This window comes from Halyomorpha halys, unplaced genomic scaffold (genome assembly GCF_000696795.3).
Source record: "Halyomorpha halys isolate HHAL.00 unplaced genomic scaffold, Hhal_1.1 Scaffold928.1, whole genome shotgun sequence".
Taxonomy (NCBI): Eukaryota; Metazoa; Arthropoda; class Insecta; order Hemiptera; family Pentatomidae; genus Halyomorpha; species Halyomorpha halys.
In genome coordinates this window covers 295,716-309,976 of record NW_027116508.1, presented here as the reverse complement: position 1 = coordinate 309,976, position 14,261 = coordinate 295,716, and the positions used below count along the sequence as shown (strand labels likewise).

The 14,261-nt window shown below is 30.9% G+C and overlaps 1 protein-coding gene and 1 non-coding gene across 6 annotated transcripts in view; both read left to right on the top strand.

The window, feature by feature from the left end:
• The window catches only part of AdamTS-A (ADAM metallopeptidase with thrombospondin type 1 motif A), a 500,044-nt gene that overhangs the window by 340,902 nt on the left and 144,881 nt on the right, over positions 1-14,261 (top strand). For all 5 annotated transcript variants that reach the window (XM_014430963.2, XM_014430964.2, XM_014430962.2 and 2 more), the window contains exon 4: positions 134-262. In XM_014430963.2, coding sequence (XP_014286449.1) covers positions 134-262 — 129 coding nt within the window. The remainder of the gene's footprint in view (positions 1-133; positions 263-14,261) is intronic.
• Positions 5,936-6,017, top strand: TRNAS-GCU (transfer RNA serine (anticodon GCU)). The gene has a single exon. It is a non-coding gene; the product is annotated as a tRNA-Ser (tRNA).

Here is a 14,261-nt window from a genome sequence, read left to right as displayed (position 1 = left end):
AGCAAAGATCATAACAATGGTTTTTTATATTCCTTAAAAGGAATATGAGTAAAACAAATGTTAGGTTATTACGTTAATATATATATGTATATATTAATGTAATTTTATATTGAAGAATACTCTGTGTTCTCAGGTGGTGCACGTATGGGACAACATGACACGCGTTGAAGAGCCCTCAGTGAATGCCCAGGGGTGCATGTACACAGGGAAGGTAGTGGGCGACCCAGACTCTATCGTGTCCCTCAGCCTCTGCCACGGTCTGGTGAGTACCGATTTATTCTCTTACCAAAGATAACAGTTATCAGTTTCTATCTCCCTTAAGTAGCCTTAAATATACCTAACGGGGAAAGCTAACCGTGTAGGAGTGAAGCTTAGGAACACCTTTAATCTTTATGAGATCACTTACGGATAGATAACACTAAATTGAAAACCCTTTAAACGTGAAATGTTCCGTTTTTATCTATTATCATGATCTGTTCTTATCTAACTGATTAATGACTCAACCTGTGGAGTGAGTTTTATAGAAGTTTAAGAAGAAATCTAGAGCCTATGAAGATGCGATAGAATAAATTTTTTAATGTACCATAGTAAGGAGATATGTTAAATCATAAAACAAAAAAAAACACTTTAGCACTAAGCCCATAACGGTTCTTGGTTTTATAAGTTGATAAGGATCACTTAACGAATCGTTTCGTAGTGGAACCTAGATTTAACGAACATCAATTTGACAAGCTCTCTAATATTGTTATATTTCTTCTTCTTGAATTTTCCATACTATTAAATGAAAAATATACCTTTATATAACGAATAGAGCATACAAATAAACCTCGATCTAAAACGAATTTAAATTTCTCTAAAAGTTACTGAGTTATAGTTTTAAATTTTAGCTTGTGTAACCTCTATGTTTTTTTCCCCCCATATAACCCCTATTTCTAAATTTCATTTATGGTTTTTAGCATGAATATATATTCTGGTGCTGTACTGTTTCCTTCTTCTTCAGTGGCCTACATTTTAAGGAGTTTTTGACTTGTATTTTAGTTGTAGTGGGCGTTCTTTGAATTTAATAATGTGCTGAGACACACATTGGTTTTGAAATTTAAACTAAACATTAAAAAACTTATTCCCTAAATACGTGTGCTGGCACGTTATTTCTGAGTTTTTATCTGGTTTGTCACCAACGCACCGGAGGGGGCGCTGGTGTAAGGATCCTGAACAGTGGATTTCTTTGGTGCTGTCAAAGTGAGATTCGAAAAACATTATGTGCCTGCGTTGGATGAACTCAGGCACAGTTGGTAGTTCGAAGAGCTCATGTAGTTGATCTGTCTTTATCTTCTTCAGCGATGTTGGCCGCACAATCTTCCGCAACACTGTATCCTGGAAGCGTTGTAGATGGCGCTGTGTCCCTTCTCTGAGATGGATGAAGAGTGGAGCACCATATAGAAGTGCTGGTCTCAAAATACTTTTATAAATTTGGAGTTTGAGCCTTAGTCCAAATTTGGTAAAATTTGGTAACGCATTTTCTGTGTATCGAGCTCAGAGAAACTAATATAGCGGGTATGTACGGATATGAATCTTTGCGAGTCCTTCCACAAAGCTCCTCCTACAGTTGTAAGTTTCTTCAATTATTGTTACTTACCTTACAAAAAACGTTGTCTATATATTTGAACTGGGTTTACTTGTTTCGAACATTATGCATTAGGGCAACATAGCCCATTGCTTAAATTTATATAAGTATTTTTATATGCCATTTCATTTTAAATAATTGCAATGATTTACAACTCGATATAAGTACGATTAGACATTTTTCTAGTTTTTTTTTCAAATAAGGCTGTTTATATAATTCAATATGTTTTTTTTTTTTTTTTATTATTTCTTAAACATATCTTAATCATTTTAACTAGGCTGAATTCCATAAAATAAGTTATATAAAAATTATATAATAAAATAAATATATAAAATGAGTCATTAACTAGTATACCTATGCTGAAGATGTGAACGTTTCTTCAACTACTCTTATATCGATATCGATCAATATAACTTTATCCCCAGATGTAAGGATTTTTTTTCAAACCCTTGAGATTTGTTATAAGAAACATTGTTGGATGTCTAAACTAGAAAGTGATGCCAAAAAAAAAATATATATATATACAAATAATCAATGGGAATGAGGAATTACTAGATATAATTTCTGATTTTTTTTTAAAACTTAAACCTATAAAAGTTTTACTTACAGCATCTTTGAGGTTCATAGACGATATTCAAAATTTAAATCATGAAATTTACATTTCCCCAATTTTGATATCTACAGAGGCATAATATTGGTTTAAAATATTATCATCTATATTTCGATATGACACCGGTGCCGTGGCATCCTGGGGTGCCCCAAGCGAATGTCAGAGATGACACAAGCGAATGCTCGAGGTAGACAAGAAAATGCATTTTTTTTTTAATTTAAATTAAAGTAGCAAATATACAATGCATTCCAGCATTTACTTACTAGCGTTCTTTCTTCTTTTCTTACATATTTAACCTCTCTAAGGATAATTGTGCTAACATTATTATTTTTTTTAGCTTGATAAGAGTGTCGCGAGATAATCTTAGTTCAAGAAGGAAGGTTGCAGTGACGAAAAAAGCTTATGACCCGGTACGATATAATTTGTAAATGTTTTAGCCAACAGAATACATTTCCAACTTGTAATGAATGGCGGATGTCTGGAAGAGGACATTTATAATCTTTTAATGATTTTTTTTTCTGTGGTATCAGGACGTGATGTACGAAAAAAAAAAATTGAGATAGTTCTATAACGACTTAAACTCAGACTCTATACCTGTTTTATCAGATATGTTAATACCACGGGTAAGAAGATGACGCTAGTAAGGTCCTCTGACATCATATCTAACTATTTAGCAGGAAAACATAATGAGTACCAAATAACTCTTGAATATTGCAGTTCATATAGTCGGATGTGAATGATCATGGGAGAGGATTGCCGTCCCGACTTTGTAACCGAATCTCGTCCTATGTTATTACTTGGAACACAGCCACATTTCCTATTAGTCCTATCTTTGGTATTTGTTAATTATATTAAAATTAAATCACACTTTATTCAACTTTCGTGAGGTATAATTAAAAATCCAGAAAAAAAAGTTAATTTTAAATAGTTTTAGGAATCTGAAAAAAAATTTGAAAAACACCACACCTTACTAATACGCCCAAAACATTGGAAGAAGAACTAATAATTTAACTAAGTGAGTTGTTATTTGATATATCATAAATTAATTGCTATACCCAGATGTGATGTATTAAATTTTGATAAACTCAATTTAACTTCGAAAAATAAAAAATAAAATAGTTCTAATTATGTTATTTACTTAGTTGAAATGTCCGCTACCATACCTATTCGTTTTCTTCAGAGAATACATGATTTATGAAATATATTGTAAAAAGCATACATTTGAACTGGTAGATAGGTTTAAGTATTTAGGTTCTACGGTAACTAGAAAAAACAAAGTTGATGAGGAAATAAAAGCGAGGTTGAAGGGAGAAAATACTTGTTTTTTTAATAAAATAAACTGCTTAGCTCGTTATCCATCTAAAAACTTAAAAATTAGAATTTTAAAAACTACTACCGTTTCCACTGTTCTTTATGGATGCGAGAAGTAGCCTCTTACTCTGAGGGATTAAAAACGCCTTAAAGTTTTGGGAAATAAAATATTAGAGCGTAAAAATGATGAAATAGCGGGAGTCTGAAGAAAGATACACAATGCTGAATTAAGGGAAATTATAGCGTTGTGGCGTATATGATGGGCGTGTAAGGATGTAGGACTTGGTAACGAGCAGATCCCTAAAATGTTAATAAACACTAAACCGACTGGTTAACGTCCGAGCGGTAGACCGAAACATAGATTAGAGGATTGCGTTAAATCTGATTTAGTAGAATTGAGTTTGGAGGGTCGTCACTGGTAAGATGTAGGTAGAGAGCGATTGGTTGGGACAGAACCTTCGGACCTGTGTTGTTATTATTTTATTTATGGTGGTCATCAGATGTTAATATGGCTAATAGGTTAGGTCTATATCGCTAAGGTTTTTAATGCATAAAACAAAGGAATGGTAGCATAAAATTATTTTTCGATGAAACAATTAGTGATATCGGCATCGAACCTTATGATTCGTTAAGCCTTTATTATTATTAGTATTGTAAATAGCTGATTAAACTCATATGAATTTAAAAATGGTTATGGTTGTGGTCATTAAAAACGAAAGTAGTTTTGAACTATTTATTAATGTCCAACGTTTCGACCCATCTTACAGGTCTTCATCAGGCATACTATGAAAAGTGGTGGTGTAAATTAATAAATAAAAAATATTTTTGTCTTCAGCCCCATTGAAGGCTTGAAGCACAAATAAAATAACTTATTTATTGGGTCTAATAATACAGACCGTCCCCCCTCTCCTATCATTTTCTCATATTGTATCTACGATCACAACAATTCACATTTTATAATAAAAATATTAAATTCAAATATTGCAGATATTTTTATATTAGTGTACACCTCCATCTATCATGACAGTCAAGATTCATTGAACTATTTTTGTTTTTCTTGACCACAACTCTTATCCATTTTCTTGTTAATTATAAAATATAATGTACTTAGAAACTATTCATTCTATTAAATATATTCATTCAAGGACAGAATTGAAGTTGTGGTAGGAATAAGAAATTCATTATTTTATTTCATTTTAACGTTACTATTCAACCAAATGATTTGGCTTACTTTTTGACTTACGAAAAAATTCACAATAATATTAAATTAAATACTTTTACTTTCTTTTACTTTTTGCTCTATTCGCACAGAATGGTATACAATATACTTTTAGAACTCATGATTTTATGACAAAATATATTAAATTATAATATATTAATATATAATTTGTAATATCTTTAAATAATTCTATGTTACAAAATTTTAAATTGTTTAAGTCTCATGGAAATTTATGAAAAACACAGACGTTTATCATTTATCAAATACATCAGGGTTTATCATTTCCAAATTATTTAGTTATATATCCCAACGTAAAAAAAAGAAAAAATATTTGGAATTATTAATAATACTTTGTTATTAGCTTAGATGGTCAGATGACAATAGTTATTTTGTAGGATGTTAACTTATAGTTTTGTGGATCATCCTTTGTGAACTGTGACTTATGTGCCGAGTGTCAAAAAATCGGTCCTGTAGTCCATGCGATTTTTAGTTAATTTAATTTTTTTTATTCTACGTTATCTTGAATAGTAAAACCTCTTATTACGGCGGACATTTCATTGAACATTTTTGTCTTTATCGATTAGTAAAGTTGAAATATTGAAAATTATGTACCTAACTGATTTATGACTTTTTTCTTTAAGGTTACACAGCTCTGATTTAATCAGAATATTTTATTTATAATTCAAAATTAATCATGGCTCCAGTATCTACTACAGTTAACCTCTCTTATTATTTCGTATTAAAAAAAACATACCTGATTACGTTGGTTGATTTTTTTTTAAATTTCATTTATACAATTTACATTTAAATTTGTAAAATTAAAACAATTGCTATTATATTTGCAGCATTAATCCACAGATAGCTAAATAATATTATTATTACATTTAGTGAATCATCCCTTAGATCAATAAACTAGTAAAATGATTAATAGAAATAACTCTTTAAAGGTAAATTAAATAAGAAAGAAATCTAACCTTAAAAATATATTTATTCAATTTTTATGTAATGTGGCTTTAATTCATTAGTTTAGATCAGGATATACGTCTAGAAAGAGCAAGCGGTAGCTTTCGAATATAAGGGTTTTAGTTATTTTATATTTAAACAACTAGTAAATTTTAATTAATATATAATTTTTGACAGTGTTCCTGTTGAAGAGTTCCCGAAGGTCGAGGACGAGGTGGCCGAGTGGTTAAGGCGTTGGACTGCTAATCCAATGTGCTCTGCACGCGTGGGTTCGAATCCCATCCTCGTCGGAACTTTTTTCCGTTGTTTTTTTGCTCATTTCGTCATGTTATTTTTATTTATAGCTGAGATATTTATTTATTTATTTTCAGAAAGAATCATATAATTAATTATATTGAGTCAAAAATTATTTAAAACAAAATTAATAAAAATGAGACTATTAAAAACTGTACCTGGAATTTAAATAATAATATTATTATTAGTCCTTTTTCAAGGACGTAAAAATTGTGTTCAATCACGTAAGTATCAACTCCTTCAAGGACATTAGATATTAATATCAAAATGTGTTTTATGATTCTGAAAGCTTTCTTATTCTCATTAAATTCTTGTTTAATTGATTTTTATTTTACCTAATTGACTTTATATGTGTATGTATATATATAATCATTGGTATATTAAATTTTATTCAATAAAGATTTTTTTTTATTTTAACAGTCGTTTATTTATTTTCTTGGGGAAAAGGAGATGTAAAAATAGGTGGAAGTTTAACATAAAAAGGTTTTACTGAAATTTATCACTTTTTTTTTGTCGTTCCTTAGTTTTAAAATTGTCAGATTTTTTTTTATAAAATCGACTAATTAATACTTTTTAAATGACGAAAACGGTTTATTTCTAAAAATAAAGATAGTAATATATGTTTTGAAAGTTGATTTAAAAAAAAAAAAAAAAAAACAGTTGGTCTTAGTTGTAAAAAAAAGAAGGTACATTTCAATAAATGCATTAGGACTGCAAGCTGTTAGCGTGTTGAATTTGTTTGAAGTTATGATTTATGGATTCTATTAAATGCTCCATGTTCACTAGAACTTACATCAATCCGTAAAATATTATTTCCGTTGGTGACGTCCCAGCTGTCTGAGTATTTTGCTTTGTTAAAGGTCGTTTTGGACCCTGTCCAAATGTTTTTTGGTACTCTACACTACAGTCATTCATTTATTCAAGTCCTGATTATTACAAGCTCATCCTTCCACTCTTCCTTCTTCGTTCTGATCTAAACAAATTAGACCTCTAATTTGAAGCTGCCTACAAATTTCGTTTTAAACGGACAGGGGCGAGTATTTAATTTTAAGCTGATAGAATTCTATAATTGTACAAGTCTATTTTAGATGGCGCTCTCAGACAGGATTTCATATTCATATAACCCCGGTTATTATTGCTTTTAAAATTAGAAACTTTGTAGAACAAAATTATATAAGTAATAGGGCTGATTATTTAATGAATTTCACTTTGAAAAAAAGAAAACAGAGGTGCAGAAAAAAAAAAATGTATTTCTAGCCAAAAAGACTTATTATGGTAAAAAAAAAATCAGTTGTAAGTCTGCAAAGTATAAGAAATATAAACAAATAAGAGAAGAAAGTTATACAATCTAAGCAAAAGTAGAGAAAAAGAAATTGACGGAAAAAAAAGTATATATATGCATATATTGTTACAACAATTATTCCAATAAATAAAAATAATCATTGCTACTAAGCCTAACTCATGTGTCTGCAAATTTTGTTATCATGTTTTTTTTTTTTATTTCGTATAGGTCGCTATTCACTTTGGAATGACTATCATATATAAATCTAACTATTTATATGAAATTAAATCTGTACATCTGTACTGCATGGGATGCGGGATCAGGATTTCAGTACTTAATAAGGCATTACAGTGGACCAACGATTGTGGAAGGAAGTGATTTGGTCAGAATCTCGCTCGACCACCAGGTTTTTACCGAATTAAGGGTACCCACTTTATGAGGGTAGGTGGACGCCGGAGGGCTCCTGAACCCACAGGGTTGACTCAGGCTACTGGTAACAAATAAGAATTTTCTGCCACAGCCTGATTCAAATCCGGGTCCTAGGTGATAGTAGTCTGATACCTTACTAATAAACAACCCACTTCAACATGACCATCCCTCCAACCATATATTTATGACATCATATTAAAATACTAAATAATGAATTAAATTTTTAACCATAGTTCAAACAATTTTCTCAGAAATTTCCAGATGTCACTTTAGCCTAGCATTGTCCTGATGATGTATAAAAAATGTTTATTTAAAATGCGAATTTGGTAATATGCAAAATAAATGAAATATTTTACTTTCGTAAATATGAAATCGTTTGAACTGAAGAAACAAAACAAAATTCGTTGATATTCCTAAAAAACCTAAGTATTAAAATCAATGTCTAATTACATAATACATGACCAGTTAGCCTATGACTGAATTTTAAAGAGGTTGGAATATGAGGGTTTTAAATGCACGTAAGAGGCAGTGGCATTCTGGATTTTAATTGGAAGGTTGAGTGAGAAATTTAGGAGTTTTGAAATAAGGTAGATTTGTGAATATGAATGTAAGGGTCAGAAGGTCAAAATCTTGTGATAAGGGAATTATTATTTTCGGATAAACCATGCCACAGATTCCTTGTTTTGTTTATTATTGTAGTCAATTTCGTTATATATATATAAAAAAAAGGGTTCTCTTCTAACGGTTTTTTCCCTGTAGTTATGCCTAATACACACGTTTTTCTTCAGATTTCTTATCGTTTTTATGATTAATATTCTTAATTAGTTTCATAAATTATGTATGTATTAATTTCTTCAATTTCGACTGCCAGCAGAGGTCAATCCATTCAGAAGTTTCGAAATCTTACGTCTCTCAAAATCATCATCAGCTGCTGTTTCAGCTCGTGAGCGGTTGCTTCATCACGTAACGAATCCGAAAGCTGTCGTGACGTGCCGTGAATAAGTAAATCTTTATTATAGATATCTTTCGTAATTTAGTATATTTCAAGATGAAACGATTAATTTATCATTGAATGATGTCACGGCAGATAATGGAAAATTAGTTTTAAATAACATTAGCAATTATTCACATGAATACCAACGTTATACGCTAAATGAATAACATTTGAATAGCGCAGTTTAATGGTATCAGAAACCATAAATTTCACTAAAAAATTTTTATCGTATGCGTTAAATGATTTTTTCACGTTTTAAAATTCACATGAGTATTTATAAACTTAATTATTCGTTTCGACACAGAAAAGAGAGAGATAGAGAAAGAGTGAGTGAGTGAGTGTGTGGGTGTGTGTGGGAGAGAGAGAGAGAGAGAGAGAGAGAGAGAGAGAGAGAGAGAGAGAGAGAGAGAGAGAGAGAGAGAGAGAGAGAGAGATTACATAAAGCATTCAAATATTAATTATTTAAAGTAATCTAAAATATCAGATGAACTTAAACCTATAAGTATAAAATATAAAACAGCTTAAAGGAAATGTTAATTGTTTTGGAGGTGGCAATTAATTTTTAATCATTCAACCGAACGCTGATACCTGGTTGCCTCGTTACAATTGCTTGCGGAACATTCAAATGTGTTCCAATTACTTACATTGTTGTCGAATTTGTGAAATTTTTATGTTATTTATTGGTTTTGTTGTGCTCATTAGTTTTATTTTAATTAGCAAATCTGTTATAATTAACTAGTCTTTGATAATAGCTTCTGAGATCACTCGTTAGAGAATTAACTCATATCATTTAATTCTTTTTTAGTTTTTTAATATAGATAAGATGTTAAAATAAAAGTCCGTTTAAACTTATTGTGTAAACTACAATGCATATTTTCAGATTGGCTAACATAACAAACAACCTTTGTATCAACGGGCGCCAGCACCGGAAGGAGAATTGGAGGGGGACAAGGCAGTTTCTGGTCCCCGTCCCCCAATATTTTATGTAGGGGACAGTGTCTCAGTGTTTCATAGTCTTTTATTAAAAAATAATCTATAAACAAATTAAATAAATAGTTCAGGCAATAAAACTGTATCTGACCGAAAATATTGAGATTAATTAATTTTGGAAGACCTTCAAGTGAAGTAATACAGTGTTTTTTTTTATTGTGATCAACGGCTTCCCACCTTATATTGCATAGCTTTCATTGCATTTGTAGAAATATCTTTATTAGTCAATCTAATGATCTCTTTATGATTTATATATATTTTTAACCTCTTCCCCATCTGACATAAAAGAAGGGAAGGTTATCCTACAGGTCACTGCTCTATTCTAACCAGAGTGAGGAGGTTGAATTTTCATTGCGCCACAAAATAAAAGTCTATTTGTCTAGACCGGAATAGAACCGGCGCCGCGGCAGTTTTGAGGTTACTAAGGTGACACCTTTGCCGACCTTAGTGTAAACATTTGTCGTTATGATTGAATTAATTCCTAAGGTATGTTTTCCAATTCACATATCTTGAATTTTATGAAACAATTACTGCTTAACCTTAACTCGATTCTTAATTCACTATTAGGTTATAACGAAGATTGTTGGGGTGTGGTTAGAAGAAAAAACAAATAGTTAAAAACTCATAAATTTTTTAAATAAACTATTAAATATTTTTTAATCGCACACCGACCATATTCTTTATGATTTGAAATAATGCGGTGAATGATTTACACATATAATTATTTATCTTGGCGTTGTATTGCCTAATGGTAATTACATGGATCACACATCCCACTAAACGCAATTTAAAAAGACATCGCACCTAATCTCTTAATTTAGTGCGCACTTAGACGGGCTTACATCGCGCACTTTCGAAAAAACATTACCCTCATGCTTATCTGATAATAATAAATCTCATGACGATTGAATCATTACCGGCGGTGGTAGGGTACTTATCCTTAAACGATGGGTACCAAGAGACGAATGATAGAGATTGTAAGAGGTGTTTGTATCAGATCAGATAACAGACACCGTCCCAAGGAGCCGTGTTAAAATTTACATCACTGACACGTAGACTCATACACGCACACAAATACACTGACACACTCACGCTGAGCGCAGTTATTTACAAAGCGGATGGTACACGTGGTGGGATGAGCAGGTCCCGACTGTTTGTACTTAGGCAAGCCAACAGTTTACCAACACAAGGCTACATTGTAATCAAGACAGCACTATATTTTCTCTTCCAGTTTGTTTGTTCGGGCTCTTTCTGTCCGAACATTCCTTGTGGAGGAATTGCTGTTGTTATCTCGGTGGCCCTTTGTAGGTCCACTTGAGAACCGAGGACTAGCTATCATAGATTTCCTAAGTGATACTCGTTTCGAAAGTTGTTTTTTTATTTCTCCTAGAACCTTCTGTTAAATAAAAATTAGGTTTAAATTAATAAGAGTAACTATAGGGCTCTTAACAAGAATAAAATATTTTTAGCTTTAAAATGTTCTACAACATTTAAATGGGGATGGGATCCAGAAAAATAGATAAAGAAACCGAGATTATAGTTAATAAATTCAACTAAAGCTAAAATGTAGCCAGCTATTTTGTTTCCTTACATAAAAAGATGATTAACATAATTTTCTCATTATATTTTTGTAAAATATATCAATTCAACATCTAGGTCAATGAACTATTTTATTTACTTTGTTTTCTACGAAAGGCAAAAGATTAAAACAAATTGTTTTTTAAAGTCAATAGCAATTCGTTCTCCGTTAATTGATCCTTGATCTTAGTTTCAATCGTATTTTCATAGTATTTATTTTATTTTCAGAAAAAAAATAAATAGATTCTTTACATTTCTTTAAATACAGTCTTGATAAATAAATAAATAATACAGCTATTACAATCCCTTTAAAGTAATAATAATCGGTGAACGGTTTCTGCAATATTTATTTTTCAATTTCTCTTGTGGTTGAGCTGATTTTTCTCCTTTTTCTCTTAGAGCTTAAATATTCTAAAAAAATTTCCCTCGAAAATTATAGAGAAGCATATACTTGATGTAATTTTATAATATAAACATGTTTATATATTTTTATATTGAATTTATATATCATTATAATGTATTTAATAAATTGAGTTACGACAGCCACCAATTTACTTGTTTAATACTTTCAGACTAGGAAAAAAAATCTAAAATGAACTATTAGCGACAGGCGTGGACGATGGTTAAGATATTTGTACATTCAAAATTATTAATTAAAATGCACTTGTAACAAATAAAATTTGAAGTTGATCTGTATTACTTTTGACATTGTTTTGTTTTGATTATAAAATTAATTATATTAAATCTTGTACTATAATGGTAAAAAGGGAAAATATTTCTATTTTTACTTTGAAAAGGAAATTCTTTCAGTTATTGAAAACCCTTGCTTGTAATTTAGAAGCCTCAAACAGCATGGTAATGATATTTTATATTCCTGAAAAAAAGTCTATTGACTGCCAGAAGTTGTATAATATTCTGATGAACAGGGAATACCAAAGAAGTTAGTAAATCTTGTAACGGATGTGCATGACCGAAACGTGTAATAAGGTAGGAATCTGTAATCATTATTTTGAAAAATTCGAGGTCCAGTAGGGTTTAACACAAGGCAATTCTTTATCAACTATCTTATTTAATCTAGCACTAGAATTCGTCATTAAAAGTGTGATGAATACTGAAAAGGGTTTAACTTTGGGTAATAAAATACCGTTGCTTGGGTATGATAATTTAGTATAATTGGTAGAGGACAAGGAAACTATAGAACGTAATACAACCGCGGAAGTAAACAGTAAGGAACTAGATCTTGAAATAAATATGGATAAAAAAAAAATATGGTTAGCAGTTGAGACGCGAGCCATTTCGGTGATATAGATATAGGAGGAAAAACCTTTGAACAGATATGGAATAATTGATATGGAAATAAAAATGAGTTTGAAGGCGGGAAATGCTTGTCAATGTTCAATTTCGAAACTGCTTAGGTAGCGCCTCCTATCCAAAATTTAAAAATTAGAATTTACAAAACTATTATCCTTCCCACTGTTCTTTATGGGTGCATGATGTGGCCTCTTACAATAAGGAATGAACAGCGCCTTAAGGTTTTCGAAAATAATGTATTACGTAAAAAATTGGTACTGAAAAAGGGAAAAAAAAACTACGGGACTATTTAAGAAAACTACACCTGGTTAATATAATTCAAGTTATAACATTGCGGTGTTTATGATAGGCGTGTAAGGTTGTAGGGCTTAGTAACGAGCGGATTCCTAAAATGTTAACCAACACTGAATCGACGAGTTAACGTCTGACGAGTAGACCGAAACGTAGATGGGAGGATTGCGTTAAAATTGATTTAGTATAATTGGGTTTGGAGGGGCATGACTGGAAGGTAGAGAACGATTAGTGGTATTGGCATCGAACCTTCGTATTTGTTAGGCCTTCATTGTTATTATTATTATTATTATTATTATTCCAGCATATAAAATTAATATTTTATTTTGGAACTGGTAGAATCAATATTACTTTGGTTATGAACCAACATTTTCTGTTTTTGATTTTTAGTGAATAATTTTATTATTAGCTGAGTTACTTATAAATAAAAAATGGATAAAACTAATTTTCATATGTAAATAAAAAAAATAATACATAACCTACAGTTAAGAGTGTACGTTTGCTTATAAATAAATAATAAGCAATTTATAAGAAAAAACGAATACACTTCCTCTGATTTACCTATTGTCTCTTTTAACCTTTAAATTCACAATATAATCTAATTATAATGTAAATGTCACATTTCTGTATATGGACAGTTTCAGAAGGTTATTATTGATCAATTGAAATAAAAAATAATAATTTATATTTTATGGTTTTATGAACCTTGAACTTTTGCTGCATTATCCTTCCAGTTCCGTCTCGGTAAAGCTTGGGACTCTTATTACCTTTGCTATTTGTATTGTCATTCTGTATTGTATTATAAAAGAAATTGTCCAACCTGGTTCCTTATCTAATAATCTTACAGTCCTAGCTGTATAAACACCCTGAGATAAGCTTCTTGGAGTTGGACTTCCGTGTTTGTCTTAAAATCGATGGCAATACTATTTCTGATCGGAGTGATGTAACCTTGTTTAAGGAATAATTTTCGAATTCCGCTTTAACATATTTAATTTCCTTTTGACAGAAAATTAGTTGGTTTGGATATAATACGTTTGGTTAAAGTTTTCCGCATCAATTAAAATTAATAATTGCTACTATTAGCTGAACGAAGAACAGGATTGGAACACAGAGCTGTCTATCTTGGATGCAGTTAATGAGGAATGGTTTAAAATCAGTCCCTTCGACACTTTGGTGTTATTGTATTACTAGCAAGAATTAAGGTTTTTTGTTTAATAATAAGGGGCATTGAGTCCGTCCTCAGAACGACCTTATCACGTTGGTTGGATGCTTTCTTTTCTGCATCTTTTGGACGCTTTTCCGTGATAGTTTTTCCATTTTTTATTATAATTACTATAGTCGCACATTCACTACACAATTTATTAT